Source organism: Balaenoptera physalus (genome assembly GCF_965194825.1).
Source record: "Balaenoptera physalus genome assembly, chromosome: 8".
Lineage (NCBI taxonomy): Eukaryota > Metazoa > Chordata > Mammalia > Artiodactyla > Balaenopteridae > Balaenoptera > Balaenoptera physalus.
In genome coordinates, this window is record NC_138887.1 from 86,355,434 (window position 1) to 86,380,933 (window position 25,500).

At 38.9% G+C, this 25,500-nt stretch overlaps 1 protein-coding gene across 3 annotated transcripts in view; it reads right to left on the reverse strand.

Moving 5' to 3' along the window:
• The window catches only part of DOCK4 (dedicator of cytokinesis 4), a 490,817-nt gene that overhangs the window by 128,065 nt on the left and 337,252 nt on the right, over positions 1-25,500 (reverse strand). For all 3 annotated transcript variants that reach the window (XR_014266607.1, XM_082472224.1, XM_082472223.1), the window contains exons 17-23: positions 24,563-24,719; positions 19,000-19,097; positions 18,808-18,891; positions 18,520-18,620; positions 16,350-16,431; positions 15,129-15,299; positions 4,261-4,453 (exon numbers count right to left, since the gene is read on the reverse strand). Coding sequence is in view for 2 of the 3 variants with exons in the window: in XM_082472224.1 (XP_082328350.1) it covers positions 4,261-4,453; positions 15,129-15,299; positions 16,350-16,431; positions 18,520-18,620; positions 18,808-18,891; positions 19,000-19,097; positions 24,563-24,719 (886 nt within the window). In the remaining variant the exon portion in view is untranslated. The remainder of the gene's footprint in view (positions 1-4,260; positions 4,454-15,128; positions 15,300-16,349; positions 16,432-18,519; positions 18,621-18,807; positions 18,892-18,999; positions 19,098-24,562; positions 24,720-25,500) is intronic.

The window sequence follows — 25,500 nt, forward strand, 5'->3', positions numbered from 1 at the left end:
GTTTACTCTCTCTGCCTGTCATTCAGCTAAGAAGTCCATCTTCTCCTGCTTTCAGATTTAGACTGGAATTGATACAATCACCTCTCCTGGTTTTCAGGCCCTGGGACTCGACTGGAACTATACCATCAGCTTTCTTGAGTCTCCAGCTTGCCAACTGCAGACCTTGGAACTTCTCAGCCTCCATAATCACATGGGGCAATTCCTTATAATAAATCTCCTTACACACACATACACACACGCACAAAAACATACACTATTGGGTCTGCTTCTCTGCAGAACCCTAATATAGGATTCTAGCACAAAGCCAACTTTCAGAACTTTCTCTCTCTCCTAGGGGCTTGTAACCTCTACAGTCTTGTTCTCCAAAATGTTTTGAAATTTGTTTTCTTAAAGTGTGGGCCAATTGTGCTCCACATTCCTTTCTAGCTAATATGAACCCCCAGAAAACGAGGTCACTTTCTCAGATTCTTCTCACTTCTCTATCACTAACCAGTTCATCTTTGCTGATCAGAATTCAGCTCAGAGTAGCAATTATCTTTGCCATACACAATGCTCTGAGAAATGGAACTGTCATTAAGGCAGTCAAGAATTAAGTACTTTGTCTTCAGCTGAATACATAGCCAGTGAATACCCTGTAACATACTTATCCCTACTTTCTTTTGCCCTATTCAGATTTATAATTTTAATCAGAAAAGTGTCATTTGTAACTTCCATCTGGCCAAGGTGTGTGTACTCACATGACTGCAGCACTTCGTGTTCCATTTATTTTACTTTCAATAAGTAAATAAAATTCATAGACTTCTGAGTGTTTTTGACCTTCTACGCCATCACACTGCTTCTGAACTGTTTGTTTTACCCATATGTAGTAGGCAGAATAAACGGTTGCCCCCAAAGATATCTACATCTTAATTCTCAGAACCTGTGAATATGTTATGTGAAAAGAATACGTTAGATGAAAGAGATTTTGCAGAAATGATTAAATTAAGGATGTAGAGATAGGGAGATCATCCAGGTGGGCACCATGTAAACAAAGGGGTCTTTACAAGTGAAAGCAGCTAGACAGAGTCAGAGGGAGATGTGAAGACGCTACAACTGCTGGCTTTAAAGATGAAGGAGTGGGCCACAAACCAAGGAATGCAGGTGGCCTCTAGAAGCTGTAAAAGGCAAGAAAACGAATTATCCTCTAGACACTATACAAAGGAATGTCACTCTGTTGACAACCTGATTTTAGCCCAGTGAGAAGCATTTTGACTTCTGCCCTACAGACATGTAACATAAGAAATTTGAGTTACATTAATCCACTAAGTTTGTGGTAGTTGTTGTAGCATCAATAGGAAACTAAGAGGTCAAAACTATATGTAAAACATGAGTCTGATTTCACCATATTTTGGTGATGCTATTCTTTTTTTTTGGTTATGCTTCCTAGGTAATATTTACCCATTCTCTGTCATTTGGTTATAGGTATTTTTGGGGAAATAAGACAAAACTGGGGCAACCAAATTCCAAACTCCCTTTAAAAACTCCTTTCCTTGTTTTAAGAAGTGTGTGTACTTTTTTTTTTTTTTTAAGTAGAGGTCAAATGTATTAGACTTAATCCCTTTACCTGTTGTTCTCTACCAGAGCCTCTCTTACTATGGTTCTCTGCATCCACACAATGCCCTTAGTTACAGTTTTATATTGTCCCTCTTCTTCTTCCAATTAGACAGAATCTGCTTATTTTTGTGAGATTTGCCATGGCCCTTGTAGGGATCACTCTCTCCTCTTAACCACCAGCCAAGACCTCCTACCCAGTTCTTTGACACGGTCTATGGAGCCAGTGGTTTGCGTTGCACATCTTTGCCTCCAGTATCTCAACTTTCAACCGGACAACACAGATGTGCTCCATCTATCCCCCAAGTCCACAGTTTCTGACTTAGAATTTCAGAGTCACTAGAAATACTTTCTAGGTTTGCTAACACTATTGCTGGGTCCCATGTGATTTAAATAGAGGGTAGTTTGAGCCTTGGAAGGCTCTCAGAAATGCCTGCTGTTTTTCTCCATGAAGATGGCCTCCTTCCAGATGCGCCCTGCCATTTATACATGACGACGGTCTATTTTCCTCAGTAGTGAGTCACTAAACAGCAAGCTAATTCTATCTTCCTGGGGCACTGACAGAAGTCGACCCTCTTACTAGCATCTGCGCATGCTTCTAAGTGTTCCATTGATCGGGAGCTGCTTTGCTTCCCAAAAGTTTATGCTTCCCCATAATTATCCTCCATGGCGACTGTCCCACATATCGTGAGAGGCAGGTTCCCCCACCTCCCCTTCCTCCTCCACACCAGTGTCACCATCACTAAATCCCAGCACTGGCTCTGAGCCTCTCCTCCAGATCACAAGCACAGGCCCTCCAGGGTCCACACATCCTTGGTCTCTTGAGTCCCTCTATCCTGGCCCCAGTAAATAATCTCATCACATCCCACAGAGAGCTGGTATCTTTTCTTCTGGCTTGTAGCAGCTACTTTTTGTTTCTCCTAAGCTCTGATTTCTCTACCACCTCCTGAGCATCAGTAATCAATAAGAAACTGAGCCCACAGACAGAACACATCTCCCAGGGGCAAATAATGAACACAATCCCCCCAAATAATTTCCTTATATTTGAAAACAGTTTTCATTACCTGTGTTGCTCTTCTGGTATCAGATTTTAACCTAACAAAGAATTATCTGGCCAGTGAGAGAGAAATATGGTAAAAATCATCTATTCTTCTGAGAGGGGAATGAACTCTTCTCAGTTTGGTAAAAAAAAATTGAAAGTCTAGTCAAATTGGGATGCCTGGTCTGGACCTTCACCCCTTCCACTTCACACCACCTTTTCTTAACCCTGGAGGAAGCCCTAACCACTGAAGCAGAACCTCTAGGGCTCTCAGGGATAGAGTTTGAAAACTACCATGAGAAACATCTTTTTTCCAGGATGAGATGTGTTTTTATGTGGAAAAAATCAGAAGGTTGAACTTTCTTTCATGTTGATTGAAGCATTGTTTATTTCAGAAAAAAAAATCAGAAACATACTAACAGTCTATCAACAGGAGAAAAAATAAATTAACCATTATACACACACACACACACACACACACACACACACACACATATATATATATATATAGACTCAGTGGAATACTATACAAAACTAAAAAAGAACTACAGCTATATCTAGTAGCATGGATAAATATAAAAGTGTAATATTAGTCAAAAAGAAGCACTCTACTTAATGACATTCAACATAATGCCATCATATAAAGACTAAAAGATGAAAAAATTTTCAAGAAGTTAAAAAAATATGTTTTTATAGCTACAGAATAAAGGCATAGAAAATAGAAATGGAATCTCTGATAGTGGAAACTTCTATGAAGGAAGCAAATATATACCAGAGGGCCTGACTATTTCTATAATGATAAATCTCTTAAAAGACCTAGAGCAAATATCTGATATTGCTGAGATTTGTTAATGATTTACTCATATTATGCTCTATTCTTGTATGTTTAAAATGTTTTACAAAAAAATAATGTAAAAAAAGTTTTCTTAAATATATTTTAAACACCATTTCAAAAATACTGTACTATACACACATATCTGCATTCATGTGAAAACATAATTATCAGAAGAATTTCTAAAAGTTTTTGATTCAGTGATAATGACAGAAACTTCTTAAACTTTAAATGAGACTGGTATTTTATTATTTTTTTCAGAAAAAAAACAGAAGAAAACAAGAGGCAACGGGATTTAATAATAGATATTATGACAAAAATCAATTTAGTAATTAGTCACTTGTGATTAGGATAAAATAAAAAATGACAATACACTGAAACTTTCACCCAGTTTCAGAATACAAATTGATGGAAAACTTTTAAGGACAAAAGAGACAAATAAACAAAGATCATAGCAGGTCCCTGTAAGCATCTCTGAAAGAAAAATGTTAAATTTTGTTGAATGTTAAAAAAAAAAATCTATACCAAGGAAAAAAGCATGCCCTATACTACAACTTGTTATGATTAAAATTAATAATTTAATCATTAGAGCTTTCATTCTTTCTAGAAATAAAGTTTGAAGAGCCATACTTTTGTATCTGACTATTTAATAAACTTATTCTACCATCCAAATAAACAATGCTTTTGAGAAAGTAGTTTTTAGTTTCCTTTTTTAATTGCTTCTGCTGACCTATAATGACAAAATGTAAATAATGGCTTTCTAGAGACACTGTTTTATCCAGGAGACCCAGCACCTTACCTGGGTTGGTATACAGCTGGCTTTCCACGGTTTTTCCGATGCACTGAAGTTTAACAGCTTGCAGGGCGTCATCCACGTGCATGATGGTCGGCAGACTGCCCAGGGTGTCCTGTACCAAGTTGGCCACTTCCCGGACATCAAAGAGCTTCAACAGCTCCGAGTACACAGCTGGGAAGGAGCTCAGAAACACAGCCTTAAAGAGATGAAATTTAAATCAATTCCCAGATATGCCCTGAGAAATAGCTATAAAATGTTAGTGAGTTTAAGAGCGTGACAAATATTTTTGAATGGTAGAAAAATGAACGTAAAATGTTTCTGGTACCGAAACTAAAAAGACTAAAAAGGTTAAAAGGCAAAATTTAGAACAAAAAAAAAAAGTGTACCAAAATAGAGCAATTTTTCAAAATATGCAAAGGTACAACATAGTAAAAACTAGGAAATTCTGTAAAACTACTGACATTAGCAAGATGATGGACAAAATGCCCAGAGAATCAGCAGAATGCAGCATGGTCAAATGGAAAGAATGCTCAACTAAGACCTGGATTGTAATTATTTATGTTTCATTCTTTTTGGAGAAGCTTTCTGAAGTGCTCAATTAAATCTCATTTACTTTTAAGAAGCCAAACACATTAATTCTCTAAAGCACTCAATTTATGATTAAAGAAAAAAACATAGGACATCAGAAGGCATCAGAAGACCTATATTATATGTAGGACTAGTTTGGCTTCTAATAAACTCTGTGACCTTGGACAAATCTTTTTAACACCGTAGGTTTCAGTTTCATCACCTGTAAAACAACAAGATCATTAGAACAACCCCTTAGGTTTCTTCAAGATATACTGAAAACCCAGAACTGTGTGTATTCTTTATATAAATAAAGAAACCTGATAATTATATTTTAAGGGGGAAAAAAAAGATGCTAACATCAAACCCTGAGGGGCATACTTTAAAAACTGGGCTAGGAGAGGACCTTCCAGATGGTGGAGGAGTAAGACAAGGAGACCACTTTCCTCCCCACAAACACATGAAAAATACATTTACATGTGGAATAACTCCTAAAGAACACCTACTGAATGCTGGCAGAAGATCTCAGACTTCCCAAAAGGCAAGAAATTCCCCATGTACCTGGCTGTGTGGCTGACAGGGTCTTGGTGCTCCAGCTGGGTGTCAGGCCTGAGCCTCTGAGGTGGAAGAGCTGAGTTCAGGACACTGGACCACCAGAGATCTCCCAGCCCCACATAATATCAATCGTCAAAAGGTCTCCCAGAGATGTCTGTCTCAACGCAAAGACCCAGCTCCACTCAACGACCAGCAAGCTCCAGTGCTGGACAGCCCATGCCAAACAACTAGCAAGACAGGAACACAACCCCACCCATTAGCAGAGAGGCTGCCTAAAATCATAATAAGTTCACAGACACCCCAAAACACATCATCGAACGCGGTCTTGCCCACCAGAAAGACAAGACCCAGCCTCATCCACCAGAACACAGGCAACAGTCCCTTCCACCAGGAAGCCTACACAACCCACTGAACCAACCTTACCCACTGAGGGCAGACACCAAAAACAACGGGAACTATGAACCTGCAGCCTGCGAAAAGGAGACCCCAAACACAGTAAGTTAAGCAAAATGAGAAGACAGAGAAATATGCAGCAGATGAAGGAGCAAGGTAAAAACCCATGAGACCAAACAAATGAAGAGGAAATAGGCAGTCTACCTGAAAAAGAATTCAGAATAATGATAGTAAAGATGATCCAGAATCTCAGAAATAGAAGAGACAATACAAGAAACATTTAACAAGGACCTAGAAAAACTTAACAGCAAACAAACAATGATAAACAACAAAAGAAATGAAATTAAAAATTCTCTAGAAGGAATCAATAGCAGAAAAACAGAGGCATAAGAACGGATAAGTGACCTGGAAGATTAAATAGTGGGAATAACTACCACAGAGCAGAAAATAAAGAAAAAAGATGAAAAGAATTGAGGATAGTCTCAGAGACCTCTGGGACAACATTAAACGCACCAACATTCGAATTATAGGGGTCCCAAAAGAAGAAGAGAAAAAGAAAGGGACTGAGAAAATATTTGAAGAGATTATAGTTGAAAACTTCCCTAATATGGGAAAGGAAATAGTCAATCAAGTCCAGGAAGTGCAGAGAGTCCCATAATGGATCAATCCAAAGAGAAACACGCCAAGACACATATTAATCAAACTATCAAAAATTAAATACAAAGAAAAAATATTAAAAGCAGCAAGGGAAAAGCAACAAATAACATACAAGGGAATCCCCATAAGGTTAACAGCTGATCTTTCAGCAGAAACTCTGCACCCCAGAAGGGAGTGGCAGGGAATACTTAAAGTGATGAAAGGGAAAAACCTACAACCAAGATTACTCTACTCAGCAAGGATCTCATTCAGATTTGACAGAGAAATTAAAATCTTTACAGACAAGCGAAAGCTAAGAGAATTCAGCACCACCAAACCAGCTTTACAACAAATGTTAAAGGACCTTCTCTAGGCAGGAAACACAAGAGAAGGAAAAGACCTATAATAACAAACCCAAAACAATTACAAAAATGGTAATAGGAACATACATATCTATAATTACATTAAATGTAAATGGATTAAATGCTCCAACCAAAAGACATCTATTGGCTGAATGGATACAAAAACAAGACCCGTACATATGTTATCTACAAGAGACCCACTTCAGTCCTAGGGACACATACAGACTGAAAGTGAGGGGATGGAAAAAGATACTCCATGCAAATGGAAATCAAAAGAAAGCTGGAGTAGCAATTCTCATATCAGACAAAATAGACTTTAAAATAGAATCAATCCAAGAAAAAGATATAACAATTGTAAATATATATGTACCCAACATAGGAGCACTTCAATACATAAGGCAAATGCTAACAGTCATAAAAGGGGAAATCGAAAGTAACACAATAATAGTATGGGACTTTAACACCCCACTTCCAACAATGGACAGATTAACCAAAATGAAAATAAAGAAGGAAACACAAGCTTTAAATGATACATTAAACAAGATGGACTTAATTGATATATATAGGACATTCCATCCAAAAACAACAGAATACACTTTCTTCTCAAGTGCTCATGGAACATTCTCCAGGATAGATCATGTCTTGGGTCACAAATCAAGCCTTGGTAAATTTAAGAAAATTGAAATCATATCAAGTATCTTTTCTGATCACAATGCTATGAGACTAGATGTCAATTACAGGAAAAAAAACTGTAAAGGATACAAACACATGCAGGCTAAACAATACACTACTAAATAACCAAGAGATCACTGAAGAAATCAAAGAGGAAATTTAAAAATACCTAGAAACAAATGACAATGAAAACATGACATCCCAAAACATATGGGATGCAGCAAAAGCAGTTCTAAGAGGGAAGTTTATAGTAATACAATCCTACCTCAATAAACATCTCAAATAAACAACCTAACCTTACATCTAAAGCAATTAGAGAAAGAAGAACAAACAAACCCAAAGTTAGCAGAAGGAAAGACATCATAAAGATGAGATCAGAAATAAATGGAAAAGAAATGAAGGAAACGATAGCAAAGATCAATAAAATTAAAGCTGGTTCTTTGAGAAGATAAACAAAATTGCTAAACCATTAGTCAGACTCATGAAGAAAAAAGAGAGAAAACTCAAATCAACAGAATTAGAAATGAAAAAGGAGGAGTAACAACTGACACTGCAGAAATACAAAGGATCATGAAAGATTACTACAAGCAACTATATGCCAATAAAATGGACAACCTGGAAGAAATGGACAAATTCTTAGAAAAGCACAACTTTCTGAGACTGGACCAGGAAGAAATAGAAAATATGAACAGACCAATCACAAGCACTGAAATTGAAACTGTGAATAAAAATCTTCCAACAAACAAAAGCCCCAGACCTGATGGATTCACAGGCGAATTCTAACAAACATTTAGAGAAGAGCTAACACCTATCCTTCTCAAACTCTTCCAAAATATAGCAGAGGGAGGAATACTCCCAAACTCATTCCATGAGGCCACCATCACCCTGATACCAAAACCAGGTAAAGATGTCACCAAAAAAGAAAACTACAGGCCAATATCACTGATGAACAGAGATGCAAAAATCCTCAACAAAATACTAGCAAACAGAATCCAGCAGCACATTAAAAGGATCACACACCATGATCAAGTGGGGTTTATCCCAGGAATGCAAGGATTCTTCAATATACACAAATCAATCAATGTGATACACCATCTTAAATTGAAGGATAAAAACCATATGATCATCTCAATAGATGCAGAAAAAGCTTTTGACAAAATTCAATACCCATGTATGATAAAAACTCTCCAGAGAGTAGGCATAGAAGGAACTTATCTGAACAAAATAAAGGCCATATATGACAAACCCACAGCCAACATCATTCTCAATGGTGAAAAACTGAAACCATTTCCACTAAGATCAGGAACAAGACAAGGTTGCCCACTCTCACCACTATTATTCAACATAGTTTTGGAAGTTTTAATGACAGCAATCAGAGAAGAACAAGAAATAAAAGGAATCCAAATTGGAAAAGAAGACGTAAAACTGTCACTGTTTGCAGATGACATGATACTATACATAGAGAATCCTACAGATGCTACCAGAAAACTACTAGAGCTAATCAATGAATTTGGTAAAGTTGCAGGATACAAAATTAATGCACAGCAATCTCCTGCACTCCTATACACTAATGATGAAAATCTGAAAGAGAAATTAAGGAAACACTCCCATTTACCACTGCAACAAAAAGAATAAAATACCTAGGAATAAACCTACCTAAGGAGACAAAAGACCTGTATGCAGAAAACTATAAGACACTGATGAAAGAAATTAAAGATGATACAAACAGATGGAGAGATATACCTTGTTCTTGGATTGGAAGAATCAACACTGTGAAAATAACTATACTACCCAAAGCAATCTACAGATTCAATGCAATCCCTATCAAACTACCAATGGCATTTTTCACAGAACTAGAACAAAAAATTTCACAATTTTTATGGAAACACAAAAGACCCCGAAGAGCCAAAGCGATCTTGAGAAAGAAAAACGGAGCTGGAGGAATCAGGCTCCCTGACTTCAGACTACACTACAAAGCTACAGTAATCAAGACATATAGTACTGGCACAAAAACAGCAAAATAGATCAATGGAACAGGATAGAAAGACCAGAGATAAACCACGCACATATAGTCACCTTATCTTTGATAAAGGAAGCAAGAATATACAATGGAGAAAAGACAGCCTCTTCAATAAGTGGTGCTGGGAAAACTGGACAGCTACATGTAAAAGAATGAAATTAGAACACTCCCTAATACCATACACAATAATAAACTCAAAATGGATTAAAGACCTAAATGTAAGGTCAGACACTATATATAAAATTCTTAGAGGAAAATATAGGCAGAACACTCTATGACATAAATCGCAGCAAGATCCTTTTTGACCCACCTCCTAGAGAAATGGAAATAAAACCAAAAATAAACAAATGGGACCTAATGAAACTTAAGAGCTTTTGCACAGCAATGGAAATCATAAACAAGACGAAAAAAGCACCCTCAGAATGGGAGAAAATATTTGCAAACGAAGCAGCTGACAAAGGATCAATCCCCAAAATATACAAGCAGCTCATGCAGCTCAATATCAAAAATCAAACAACCCAATCCAAAAATGGGCAGAAGACCTAAACAGACATTGTTCCAAAGAAGATATACAGATTGCCAACAAACACGTGAAAGGATGCTCAACATCAGTAATCATTAGAGAAATGCAAATCAAAACTAAAATGAGGTTTCACCTCACACCAGTCAGAATGGCCATCATCAAAAAATCTACAAACAATAAATGCTGGAGAGGGTGTGGAGAAAAGGGAACCCTCTTGCTCTGTTGGTGGGAATGTAAATTGATACAGCCACTATGGAGAACAGTATGGAGGTTCCTTAAAAAACTAAAAATAGAACTACCATATAACCCAGCAATCCCACTACTGGGCATATGCCCTGAGAAAACTATAATTCAAAAAGAGTCATGTACCCCAATGTTCATTGCAGCACTATTTACAATAGCCAGGACATGGAAGCAACCTAAGTGTCCATCGACAGATGAATGGATAAAGAAGATGTGGCACATATATACAATGGAATGTTACTCAGCCATAAAAAGAAACGAAATTGAGTTATTTGTAGTGAGGTGGATGGACCTAGGGTCTGCCACAGAGTGAAGCAAGTCAGGAAGAGAAAAACTAATACCGTATGCTAACACATATATATGGAATCTAAAAGAAAAAAAAATGGTTCTGAAGAACCTAGGGGCAGGGCAGGAATAAAGACACAGACGTAGAGAATGGACTTGAGGACACGGCGAGAGGGAAGGGTAAGCTGGGACGAAGTGAGAGAGTGGCATGGACATATATACACTACCAAATGTAAAATAGATAGCTAGTGGGAAGCAGCCGCATAGCACAAGGAGATCAGCTCGGTGCTTTGTGCCCACCTAGAGGGGTGGGATAGGGAGGGTGGGAGGGAGATGCAAGAGGGAGGGGATATGGGGATATATGTATACATATAGCTGATTTACTTTGTTATACAGTAGCAACTCACACAACAATGTAAAGCAATTATACTCCAATAAAGATGTTAAAAAGATAAATAAAGAAAACATAATAAAATATACTTAACCCCACTTTATATCATAAATATTTTAAAAATATTGAATAATCAATTTTTAAACAAATTCATTGCATTTGTGATGTACCAGGAATTCAGAATAGTCAAATAAAGCAATGATTAAGTCTCTGAAAAAAAAATAAATAAAAATTTTAAAAAATAAATAAAAACTGGGCTAGGATTGTACATCGAAACAAACTCAGCCTTTTAAAATTCTACAAAAGGAGGGCAGTGGAAGGAAAAGTCGATCAGCCTCAAACACCTGGTGAAGGAAGAGGCACATTTTCTAACATGAGATTCAAGGGCTGGTGGGTTTACCAATGAGATCTGACACCAGGGGAAGGTAGGTCAAGTCTACAAGCGTTGATGATTCAAACACAGAATCAAATTCAAATTCATGGAGTTTGGTATTTACCTGTACAGCAGCAGCAGAAATTGTAGAAGAGCCAAGACCTGTTTTTGATGCCAGAACCATCGGAATGCTTAAGGTGCTGGGGTCAACAGCTATGTTTTCCCCTTGACTCTTAAAAATTATAGATTTTCTTGAACGTACTTAAAATTAATAACCCGATATTCCCTGGTAAACACTGTATTTATATAGCCTTCATTTCACTCTGCAAAGAGCTGAGTCATACAGATGAAATTTTAAAAAATTAAAATAAAATGAGCCCAGCTTTCTGATCACTAAAGTCACCTAAGTTGACTTGCCTCAGGAATCCCTTAATTTATCCATCAATTCTTTATTTATACCTTTTTATTTCAAAAAGGTATTTGAATGTGCTTGCAGTGTAAGATACAATTATTAAAAAGGATAAAGGAACAAGGACGTTGTGACGAGGGCAGAAAGACAGTTGAATAGGTATCTAAGCTAGAGATTTTTACTGAAAATAAAAATAAAAACATGATTTTGTTTTGACCTTCTTGGTAGCCAAGGCAAATAGAGAAAGATAATTAATAGGAACTTGGGGCAGGGTCTTGGGCCTCAAATCCTTCCGCCATTCCTCTTTTCTTGGGGTTTCCAAGGTAGAGACCTGTCCTTGGAATGGGAAACTAAGATCCACTGTATATAGCTGACTTAGCCTTCAGTCCTGCCCAGGGCAGGGCTCCTAAGGACAGAGTCATTAACAGGCTGGGCTTAGGCCAGAAGTACTAAATGAACCTCCTAATACCAGGATGGCCAGATCTATAGAGCAGCCATCCATTGATCCAACCTGAAGGATTGCTGGCATGGCTATTCTACCTCCAGGAGATGGAATTTGCTCTGAATTGTAGCCCACATGGAAAAAATGCAAAATGGAGCAAGGAAACTGGGTTTTTGTCTTTCAGGCAAGAACCTTTAAGAATCTTTAAGGACCAGTGGATAACCTTGGCTCTGGACATGGTAGGCAGAGTTCTAAGATGATCTCCATGAACTTTGTCCCCTGAGGCTGTTCCCATGCAGAAGTTTTCTCTGGCTCGTGGTGGGGGAACTCAGAGATTTGAAGCATGAGAAGGATTTGACAAACTGTGCCTGGCTTCGAGGATGGAGGGGCCACACACCAAGGAATGCAAGTGGCCTCTAGGAGCTGAGAGCACCCAGCTCCTCCTCCCACCCCTGGCTGACAGCCAGCATGGAAATGGGAATCTCACTCACGAGGAAACTGATGCCTGTCAAAAGCCTGAAAGATCTAGAAAGTGAATTCCTCCCCAGAGCCTCCAGATAAGCCACCAAAGCCAACATCTTGATTTTGGCTGTAGGACCAAGACCTCACCAAGCCTTCCAACCTACAGAACTTGAGCTAATAAATGGGTGTTATCTAAAGCCATGATGGTCATTTGTTATGCAGCAACAGAAACCTAACTATTGGATCAATCAGATTAGTGACACCTTCCTTCTTGGACGAGAGAGCTAAGAAGGTGTGGGGTCAAAGGGGGGCTTGGAATGGGAAGAGGTGTTTAGCATTCTCCCAAAACATAAAGGAACAAAGTCCTCATTGCTTAATGAAGAAAACTAACCACTTCATTATTTTGTATAAATTTTCTCTTAGCATCAAACTAAATAAAATTATCATTTCAAACTTTACAAGTATAGGATACTGCATAAAATAATAGAGAATGACTTCAGTAGAGTTTACGAAGATATTTAGAAACTATTACACATTTTATATATCATCTCTTGACAAAAAGCTAAGGGCCAAAAAAGAAGAATCAAATATGATTCTTTGAAGGTGCTAAAGTTGTTTTTTTATATTTTTATTTTTGGTGGTGTTGGGTCTTCGTTTCTGTGCGAGGGTTTTCTCTAGTTGCGGCAAGCGGGGGCCACTCTTCATCGCAGTGCGCGGGCCTCTTCACTATTGAGGCCTCTCTTGTTGCGGAGCACAGGCTCCAGAAGCGCAGGCTCAGTAGTTGTGGTTCACGGGCCTAGTTGCTCCGCGGCATGTGGGATCTTCCCAGACCAGGGCTCGAACCCGTGTCCCCTGCATTAGCAGACAGATTCTCAACCACTGCGCCACCAGGGAAGCCCTAAAGTTGTTTTACTATTTGATGGAGGGGGAGAACTTAGAGAATCAAGAGCAGTTGGAGTTCAGTATGTTAAACAAAGAAAAGGAGGCTGCTCTATATTGTGGTTGTACCTCAGCAGCCGAAATCGTCTCAGGGTGACTGCTAGGATTCGGTGGAAACACAACTAAGGTAAAAGAATATTTCTCCAACTTTAAAGAAGAGAAAAATCTCTTGAGTCCCTACAAAGGCATCTCATTAAGAAACCATGACTTAAAGTTACTCTTAAGAGTAAGAGAATATTTTTCAGTTATGGATTAGGTAACTTTTATCCCTGTAACTGATAAAGGCTTGTTTTATTTTGTTTCAGAAAAATCTCAAAATGAAAACTCAACTTTTCAATAGCTTTTGTAAAAGTAGTGAACTTCTGAGAACTTGGATCTAAAGGAATATATGTTAACCTGTTAGAGTATCCTTTTCAAATATCAGTGGCTGATAAGTAGGGTCTGGTTAGTGGGCAACTTGACACTGAGGTTTCTGGCACGTTTCCTAACGTGCAGTGACTGTACCGTTGACAAGAGAAGCCAAAATGACATTAAAAGAGCCTGTATCCTTAACCAGATGGAAGAGGAGTTCACCTCTGCAAAGAAGAAAGTAACAAGAATAGCCCCCAAACAGTCAGAAAAACATGGCTCTATTATTGGGGGGGTTGGTACATTTCTAGTGTTTTGCCATTATATATAACGCCTTCCAAATGTCAAATGACACCAAATTACAACAATACTCTTAGGGATCTAGTTTTGTCTCCTAATCTCCCATTTTATATCCCAACTCTCAGTGATTATAAGTCTCAAGTCTCCAGGGGATGGTAGTAAAGAGGTTGCTTCTCCATCTGACAAGTTTTTAAATCAAGTTATTAGAATTAAACGTGTACAAGAAGGAATAAGAAAGTGTAGAGAAAGATATTCAGAATTATCTCTCGGCACAGGTTCAAGGCCACGCTATTTGGAAAGTGTATAGATCCTGTTCTTAAACAAAACATGGGGAGCTACTCCTGGTCACAGAATTCGGCAGTAACCGCTCAGCACTGGTCACAGCAGATCAGTCCCAGGACGATTAGCGACAAGTTACATAAGACAAAACAACACGCAATTCAGCTGAGACCAATATAATGAGTCTCAAGTCCACAGATTAAAATGCAGCACAAGGGAGTTCTCTGGTGGTCCAGGGGTTAGGACTCGGCACTCTCACTGCTGGGGCTCGGGTTCCACCCCTGGTTGGGGAACTAAAAAAAAAAAGCAGCACAAGGCCTGGGGAAAACAGCTGCAGTAGATTGGCTAGAGCGAAATTCCTTCCCCTTGGCTGACTGGTGACAGGGTGTCTCTATCAGCATGTGTTCTAGAAACTGGAATGGAGGCTGGTGCAAACCAACAGGATCTCCATGCAGAGCGAGAACAGTCCGAGGAAAGGCAACCTAACTTCTGCTCTGCTGGCGTTCAGAAGCTGAGGGACTTTTTAAAAGTCTATTCAAAGTCAGTTAAGCTACAAATATAAGCTGGAGCTACAGATTGCTGATGGAGAAAATATTCACTTATGCGGCTGCGTAAAAATAAATAAATTGGACTCATTTTTCCTCTATTCAGCAGAGATGAAAAAAAAATTACCTGTGATTGAGATAATGCTCCAGACCCTTTGCTCTCTTGTGAAAGAAAAAAACGGACTGACATGAGGAGCTCCTGAATGCAGCAGCGAAATTCCTCCTCATTCTGTCCGCCGGTGGCGAGGGAAAACAGCCTTCGAGACTGAACGATATACTTAAAAATATATTCTTGGGCCTTAAAACAAAATTTTTAAAACATTAGTTTCAAAGGAAACCAAAGGTATTTATTTGACAATGACACAGCACAAAAACCATAGCACAACATTAGACTTTTAAAATATTGACTTAAATACTAAGGCCCCGTGAGATTTTCGAACAGTATTTACTCGTAGGGAAAGAGCCATTTTTCTCTGATGCCTAATGAGAGAAAATGTATAGATAATTTTTAAATTCTATTAATTCTTGAGGGGTATGAACATTAAATGTTTCTGATCCTCAGATGGTATTTTAAATTTAATCAACAAAGAGACAGCGGTCTGTTTTTCAAAAATTATTTTGCTTTGCTGGTAGGTACTCTTGCCACTTGCATTTTACCTTCAATTGGCCCAAAATGACAAATTTATAATGAGTAAAATGCTTGTTTTTTAAAATGTACACCTGTTGACCTTTATCTACTGACATCAAATAGGGTATACTCAATTATAGAAATCAAAAGACTGCCAGAGCTGTTACTGGACAATCCTTTTAAGAATCTATATTCTTTACAAACATGTTTGCAGGTAAGGTATCAACATCTCCATATATACTGAGCACGTAGGGCCCAGAGATATGGGCAGTGTTAAACCATGAGACCCAGTAAAACCTCAGGTTTCCTCACTATGATCCCTACTAAGCCATCCTATTATCCTCTCTTAAGACAAATGGTCCTCAGATGGTCTCTGTCAGGGTGGTGGAAGCAAGAGCCAGGAACTTCTAAGCTTAACTGCCCATCTGCAGTCTTCTCTTCTTTCCAACCCTTCCTCCTGCCAATCCTAGACTTCAAGTGTTCAGAGCCCAGAGGAGTAAGGATTCAATGCCAGGCAGGTTCCAGTGGGCAAGCCTGGCAAAGTCCCTTTCAAATTTCATCAGCTCTGGAGTAGCCATAAACTGATTAAGATCCTTGAATTGGAATGTCAGTAATACATCATCACCAATTACTGTCTGTGTAGAGGAAACCAATTCGTTTAGGCATCACCACGCAACAGCACTGTTAGACTGTGATCTGTTATTGACAGCGTGCCATTACCTTCAACACCTCCTGGATGTGCTCTTGTCTCTCCGCTTCTGTGATCCTGTCCACATACCACTTGAGCACTTTGATGAGATCTCTAAAATACAAGGAGACGTGCAGAAGGTAGAATTGCTCTCATTCTCAATTAAATGCCAACAAATCAAATGCTTATGTTTATCATGAGGAGGCTTCATTTCCCAACAGTTCTCACATTTTTCTGTCAAACTGCCATAACATAATAATTTTACAAAGTCTGCATATCAACATCACTACCCGTTTTTTGAAGCTGAAGAGAGAAACAACACTTCCTCCCAGTGAGATTCCTTTCAATCTGGACATGTTCCATTGGCCCTGCTGTTTCTGGCAGTGCTTCCAATGGGTGAACACAAATATCTGAGAAAAGGACTCTGGTCAAGGGAGTGCCTGAATATGACTGTCATGGTCAATCTCGGACAACTGCTAATTGGGATTTCCTCCCCAGCGACTACGTTAACAGTTGGATGAAATATTTGGCTGGAGGCAAAAGGGGGTGTGGGGAGGGATGAAGGTAATACCTCCCCAATTCAAAGCACACCCCCATGGAGTTATCAAGCCAATTCTCTGACCTGTGGGAAGAATGAGGCTTACCGTCAAAGTATGCCTTAGTAATTTCCAGAAAACCCAAGTCGCATTGTTTTAGGAAACAAAAATTGAATTAACCTCCATACCCCCAAATTCTCAAGATTGCAGTTGTGTGACTGTTAACACTGGTCAGTTCTTGGTTTCTAGGAAACAGAGCAATTTTTAAAAAATGCTCCTCTTTTCTGTTGGGAGAGAATCCATGGATGTGCCAATAGGTAGATGATGCTGGGAGTGCTATTTTGAAGATGATCTGTCAGTGAGTTTCTGGCCACCCACAGCTCAAGACGATTCCACGGGCCTTATTTGTCTTATTAGGACTTATTAGCTGCCTTCCTGGGCAACCTGAAATTTAGAAATTACACCCTCGTTCTCTGCCTTCCAGTGACATTCTCAGTAGGAGGTGGTAACCACCTCACACCAGAGCCCAAATTGTTAGGCCAAGGGGCAAAGTCGGGCCAACATTTCAAAACTATCCCTGTTGTTACATTTCACCCTCTGAAAAACTCATGTTGGCAGAGGGTCAAGTCTTGCAAAAATGACTCCATTCATTTAAACGTCAGAGGCGTAAATCTTACCAGGCCATGGTGGGGAATACCCAAAGGAACGGGATCAAACACTTAATTGATCACCTACTATCTTTTATACAATACATAGATGGGGAAAACCCTGATTCCATGCTCTTTAAACACACCTCTGGGAATAGATGATTGTGCATGTACATACCCATAGGTGCTTAAAGTATAAGGTAAAAACTTTGGCAGAATAGCAATGACAGCAGTGTAATGGGGAGATAGAACTTTGGGGTACATTTCAGGGCTGTATTTAAGCAAGGCCCAAAACCGAGAAGATGTCACGCACGATAGGACAGAAAGAGGGACATTGTCACCTTCTGGCAACTGTCACCTGGGCTACGTGGAGGCAGGAACCAGCTAAAGCATGTCATTATTCATTCACTTTTAGCCTTGCTTGCATAATCTGAGCTGACAGGAGAGGACCAGCAGTTAACATGGCAGCTGGTAACCAAGGGTAGAGTCCAATGACTGAACTGCTTGCAGCCAGGGACCAGGTCTTCATATGATCAGCACAAAGCATAGTGCCTGGTATGCAGTAGGCACTCAGTAAATATTAGCAGATGAATGAACAAATGACTTTAAAATGGTATGATGCCAAAGATTGTTTTCCCATCGTATTTCTTTCTTAATGACATCTAGAATCATCAAGGAGTGTGGTGATTAAAATGGGGCTCTTGACAGCCAAAGTGAAATAACCAGATATTTTACACTAAGGAATATCAAGTGAAATAGAGACAAGAAGAAAATACCTTATATTTTAGGTTTCAGGAATAGAATTCAGGAGGTTCTTTTTTTCCCCCTTTTAATCAAAATAAGTTCCAGCCATTAAAAGAAGGTGTGTGAGAAAGGAAGAAACTGTCTCAAGAGACACTTCAGTGGTTGTGCTTCATTTCTTCCTACACTCCCTTTTAAATTTTCCTATATAGTTGGTTCTGCTTTAAAAAGCTCAAAAGAAACTACTTCTAAACCAATTACAAGATAAAAGGCCTTACCTGTATGCAAGTGCCCCAGCAAAATGACTCTCAATGTAAGTGTCCATTACAGGTTTAAAATGATGAAATTTGCTATCTTGCAGCAAATTTATTATGTGAACCTAAAAAAAAAAAAAAATGGAGCTTTATAAAACTGAACACAAACCAAGATTTTTTTTTGGTAGAGGGGAGGGGGAAGGTTTCTTTTCAAGTAAGCTCATGCTATTATGTGCACATTTATAAATAGCCTTAGGAAAGTCAAGATTAAGAGACAAAATTAAGGTATAATTAAAGTGAATTTAAACTTACCAAAGAATCAAACACTTTAGACCCATATTTTTGGGAATTTTCATCTAAAATTCCAAACAAGGTATCCAGTGTATCTTGCAGAAACTGTTGGATAAAGAAGTAAAAGCATAAATAAAATATCCTCTGTCCTTCGCCTCTAAATATTCTTTATCCCATGAATTTCTAAGAGAGGGATAACAAAATAGCATTTACCTTTACTATCTCTGAGCCATCAATTTCTTTTAATTTAGAGAGACAGCCTGTGATCTTGTCTGGGTGGGTTCTCCACTTCAGAAGATCAAGCATATCACCTTTCCAAACAGAAAAGGAAAATTAGTTGCCTTAATAGAGAACAGCCTCTCACACGAAAGTGTTCTACTGTAAACGCTGAATTCTTACACACATTGCCTCTTGGTCACCCAAGTTGCAGGCTCCCAGGCCCTCCCACTAGGCCTCTAAATGGCATTTATTACAGTGTATTCTAATTATTTCTCCCTTCCCAATGCCCTTGGCTTACAAACTCCTACTTATCCTTCAGTTCTCAGGCTAGCTATCTGTCTTTGCCCCCACTAGACTGTAAATTCCAGCAGAACAAGAAAGTGTGCAAGTTTGGCCCTAACATAGTGCCAGCATCTGGAACAGGGTAGGCACACAGCAGGCACTTGGTAAATACTGGCTGAATGATTTTCTGCCTCCTCCCATTAAAGTGGGAGATTCTTGAGGGCTGGGAACCCACTTTATTCATATTTGTGCCCCCAGCATATAGCACTCTGCCTAGCAGCAAATTCCACTTGGCAATGAAGGTCTTCTTGACAATGTGGCCCAAACCTGGCATGACCAGAAGGTCCCTGCACAGTGATGACAAAGCCAGTCAACTGTCAGACCATCTAGTGAGCCTTTGGACCTGAGAGGGCCAGTTCCTGGACTCCATGATCATCTTCCATCCTAGACTCTGGCCCAGCTCTTCAATTTCCTCCTTTCCCTGAACTGACAACACGTGGGCCCTGAGTCTAGCAGGGTCCTCAGGGAACCTCTTCACCTCGTGAGGGAATAAATCCTTCCCTCATCCTTCCTGAGCAGAAGGTCCTGAACATGGTGTCCTGCTTCACTGGTCTCCAAAGGGATCAGGGAGACAGTGGTGTCTGGAGGTCAATGAAAGCAGTAAGAACTGACAAGGCACGTGCGAGCAGGATGTGCCCCGGGCAGGGGAACCTGGCAGGGCTGGTCTCCTGGTGCTCAGCGGGGCTGAGAGACTAGAATGGCCAAGAGAGAAGCCAGGAGGGGTTTTCTACTTCAAAGCACTTGTTTCAGGAAAAACCCAAATGGGACTTGCTGAGAGACAGAAAGACCGACGTGGCAACAAGAAACAAACCAAACAAACACAATCCAAGAGATCAAGGAAGAGTAGTTATGATGAGAAAGAAAATATGATGTAGTGAATAAAGATGTGAAAAAAGCATAAGAATCTCAAGAGGAAATAGAAGCAACCTCCACCAAAGTCAGATTCAAAAGAAAAACTTCACAGACAAAAGAAAGAAATTTGGTACTAAATGAGAATATTTGCCTATAACAAATAGGGGTAAGAGGAGGAGGTGGATTTAGAACTAGAAAAATGAGGGAATTTTTTTTCAATACTGACATTGAAAAAGAGATTTATGACTATTTTCATAACAGAAAATCCTGAAAAGGTTAAATATTCATGTCTAACTCGGACACCCTGGAGGTATGATTGAAACCTTTTAAAAAATGATTGGTCATATTTAGATGAGTGATTCCACAGGGCGAGACCGGCTACAGTAGACGTGGCTCTCCAGGATTCTCCTCCTATGTTTGCTCCCTCCCTCCGACTTCCTGCATCTAACTTCAGGATGCCTCCCTTCCCCGGCAGCCCCTCTCTTTTGTAATTCCCCCAGCCATTCACTCTTCACTTCCCACTCCATGTCCGGTCCAGCGCTCACTCCGTCCCCTCCCTCTCTTTCCCTGCCCTTTAGAGTGAGGCTGCTGCAGAGGCGTGCAGGGCGCTGCCCACCGTGGGGGGGTGGGGGGGTGGGGGGTGTGCAGGGGAAGGAGGCAGCTCTACTGGCTGCAAAGTGGCATCACCGGAAGCAGCAGTGGGGGACCAGGAATAGGATTGTCATCAGCAGAGCCGGGCAGCAGATGACAGTGGTCCAGACAATCGGATCAGGATGGGGCTGTGCATCTTTCCTGTGAGAAGCCTGAGGAATTTCGAGACTGCTCCCAATGGAGCCAAGAGGAAAGTAGTATGTCCGTCTGGACATAATTAATCACATATGCCAGCCCTCTCATTATTGTTACCTATTAATTTCTATATATTATAAGATATTTTCCGCAAAAGCCTATTTTAAGATCTGTTGTGTGAGGAAACATTTTTTTTTCCTTAGCAATATGTCATTGTTACAGAATTAAAATAAAAAATTTAAATACTTAAAAAAAAAATTCATGCATGCCAAGAACTCAGAATCAAGTCAAAATTGTCATCTCTTAGGTCTCTATTTTAGCCATCTGAAGATACATGAGTTGCAAATTTGGAGCTAGGACCTACTACTGAAAAATGTGAATTTTATACATTCGATTCAATTATCATTTAAGTGTATACTGACTGTATGCCTAATCCACCAAGAGCTATAAAATAGGTAGATGGCATGATCCCTACTTTTGTTTTTTTTAATCACAATCTCAGGAAGAGACTGAATAAACCACCCATCACTGGGGGGGAGAAAGGGACGTGGGGCAGTCAGTACCTGCACAAACGTTAGACTTAATTTAAGCACTGTTTTTATTTTCTCATAACTTTTTAAACAGTTGTGTTTAACAGTCCAAGGAAGCTGACAAACAAGTAAAGTAATTCCTTTGCTGATCCCCACTTTTAAGAAGCTTAAAATATCTACTTGATTTGGCAATCACAGACGTCTAGCTGAGTGCTCTGGCCTCAGTATGCTATCTAAGAATGACATTGGAACACAGAGAGAGTGTGCAGACACACTTTAGAAACCCTGAAATGCAAATCTGCTCTAGGAAACTGTTCCTAGAGACCACATCACTTACTAAATGCCCAATTGTAATGGTAATGGGATCTGTAAACTTTCCAAGTCAAGTAAAATGAATACAAAGCAATTTAATTCCAATTTGGAACTGGATTACTTCTACACAGAGACATGTGTCTAGCATGTAAATTTCAGAAAGCTCAACTAACTTCCTTCCTCCTTCCCATGTCTGAGACACACTATTCATTTCCTGCTTCATTTTGAGCTGTCTTACACTGCCAAGGTTAATCAATGTCAAAATGATAATTAAGCACTTATTAGTCTTCAACAATGAGTCAAGCATTGCCTTCCATATAGTGAGATGTTTAATATAATGGTTTCGTGAATAGTTTATTTACCTGAAAATGTTCTCTGCTTTTACAAAGTAGTAGCTTCTAATTATCAGGATTTTGTTCCCTCTGTCTTAGGTTCACAATTCTAATATCCTAAACCCTAGAACTAGAAAAAATTAAGGATGCAGAGCCGAATATTTTGATGGCAGATAATCTATTGTTAGGTTTGTGTCATTGGCAGAATAATGGTCCCCAAAGATGTCCGTATTCTAATCCCTGGAACCTGTGAATATGTTTATCTTACATGGCAAAAGAGATTTTACAGGTGTGATTAAGTTAAAGATCTTTTAAATAGGGGTATTATCCTGGATGATTTGGTGGGCCCACTCTAATCACTGGGGTCCCTAAAAGATGGAAGATGGTTAGGGTCAGAGAGATTTGAAGATGCTGTGCTGCTGGCTTTGAAGATGGAGAAAGGGGCCAGGAGCCAAGGAATGCAGGTGGCTCCTAGAAGCTAGAAAAGGTAAGTAAAAGGATTCTCTCCAAGGGATTTTAGAGGGAATGTGGCCCTGCCGACACCTTGATTTAGGCCCCATGAAACTGACTGCAGACTTTTGACCTCCAAAATTGTAAGATAATAAATTATTGTTGCTTTAAGCCAATAAGTTTACAGTAATTACTACAGCAGCAACAGATAACTAATACAAGCTGAAAATAGTCTAATGGAGACAATCAGTTAAATGTGGACTCTATAACAGACACACAACTAATCCACATGGGATGAATAAAAATTCCACTGAAGGGAGTCAGTAACATGTTGATTTTATTATCTTCATAATCTCCATGGGGTTAGACTGTTCCCACAAAAAATGCCCAAGGTAAATGTTTTAGAGTCATTATAGAGTTCTGTCAATGAAGGTTTTATTTAAGTAAAATCATTAACCACTGAATACTGATAAAGTCTGGTATAATGACATAATTTGGCAATAGCTACTTTCAATCAGATTTACTAAAAATGAATTATGTAGTTGATTTTTAAAAATATTTCTCAAAAATACTTTTGGAAGGGGAGAAACAAAACCCAAGATAAACGTGAAAGAATCATTTGCCATTTGCCAACTTCTATATAAATACAGTAGCAATGCATGACAAATTGAGAGGTATCTTAAAAGTGGTTATTATAACAATGCCACAATTTGCTTCTTTTCTCATTCCATGTTCTAAGAAAAGAAATATATTTCTTACTATGTGACACAGAAGAAAGAACTAACAACACTTACAAAAGTTTAAGCACAGGAGCATTTTTTGACTCACAATACAGGGCCCTGACTTAGGATGGTTTGACTTAAGATTTTTTGACTTTACATGGGTGTGAAAGTGATATGAAATCGTTTAGAAACCAGACTTCGAATTTTGAGTTTTGCTCTTTTCCTGAGTTAGCCACATGCTAACACATCTTGTGATGCTGGGCATTGAGCCCCAGCTCCCAGACAGCCATGTGATCTCGAAGGTAAACAAGCAACACCAGTTACAACCATTCTGTACCTATACAACCATTCTGTTTTTCACTTTCAGTACAGTATCCAATAAATTACATGAGATATCCAACACTGTTATAAAATAGGCTTTGTGTTAGATAATTTTGCCCCATTGTAAGCTAATGTAAGTGTTCTGGGCATGTTTAATGTAGGCTAGGCTAAGCTATGATGTTTTGTAGGTTAGGTGTAATAAATGCATACTCTACTTACCTTATTCAAGTTACCATGGGTTTATCGGGATGTAACCCAATCCTAAGTCAAGGAAGAGCTGTGCCTTATTATGAAGTGATTCTCTTCAACATAATGAATCTGATTTTATTAATATGGCATTCAGGATGCTTTCCAGAAGGCTTACATGGCAACCATGAAGAACTCAAAAATGTTTAATTTGCTTCCTTCATTATAGACAATGTTTTCACAACAGTTTGCCAAGGAGAAGAACTTGCTTTATTAATCATAACTTGCTAAACAATCACTGACATAAAAAGTAATGCTAGAATAGAAAAGCAATATCCATCTAATTAAACAAAAAACGGCCTTCACTCTAAAGTCTGCAATTAGCACTGTCTATGGAGCTATAAAGCAAGAGAGATTAAGGTGGTGGTAATCTTTGTCTTTTTTTTTTTTTTAAAGCAGCTGGGTTTGACGGTTTATTTTGAAGAGTTGTGTACTTGGGTTCCAATACTGGGATAATTCTATAGTCCTTAAACTACATGCATTTAAGAGATCATTGGGTCACAACTGTTTTCATATTATTGGAAATCACAAACAGAAGGATCAACATTTTTTCTAGTGCAAAGTTATTATTATATATAACATTGATGTTTATTGAATATCCTATCAAAATTCACATGAATACTTAAATACAAGGGCTTTCAAATAAAACAGTATTATACATTACCGTTTTGTGTGAGTTTTGTGGAACAGAGAAAAGATGTTATCCAAAAAGACTCCTTTGTGGCCTTCATGGCTTGATTATTATTCCCAAGGAGAATGCCCTTGGAAAAAGGAAGTTTGAGGTAGCGGGTAGTATCCTGAAGATTTGTGTTTTCTTCACACTGTAAAAAATATTTTTAAAAATGGGGAAGGGGGGAGAAGAGACCTCATGAGAATTATTAAGCATGATAACTATTGCTAGTGTTTATGAACTGGGAAATATTCCAAATATTATTACAAATAGAATTTGGCTTTTAAGTAAAATGCAACAAAAATGTCTAAGTGGAATTACGCACGGATTTTGGACTCAGACCCATTTGGGTTTGAATCCTATCTCTGTTACTTCCCACACAAGTAACTGTATCAAGTTGTTTAACCTCCTGTGATTTCCGTTTTCTCTCTCTAAAACCTCATTGTGCCGTCCTAAGAATTAGATTACATAAGGCTTTTATCATAGAGCCTGATACATTGGAAGTGCTCAAGAAATCATACTGCAGTGACCATAGCATTTAAAAAAAGTACTTACATTCTTCCCACATCTCCTCTGAGGCAGATATTAAACAACTCCTTACTTTGAACACTGGCAATTAAAGGACTCTGTATTTCAGGATAATCTAACAGCTCCACTATGTTGAGAAGTCTCTACAGAAAATGCCAGCCAACAAATGTAAAAGGAATTACAGGTTTTAAAAAATACAGTTTCATATTCCTAGTGTAATTCTTATTTTAGTCAAGGATTGTCGCTAAGTGCTAAAACCAGCAGGAAAACTATTGATGAGGAAATGAACATTCATATGATGCCACACAGGTTACCTCCTACTGGCAAGACGACAGATGTAACTGCCCGTGGGGGGACTGGGTTGTCAGCCCTCTAACGCAGGGCAACGCAAAGAAACACATCAT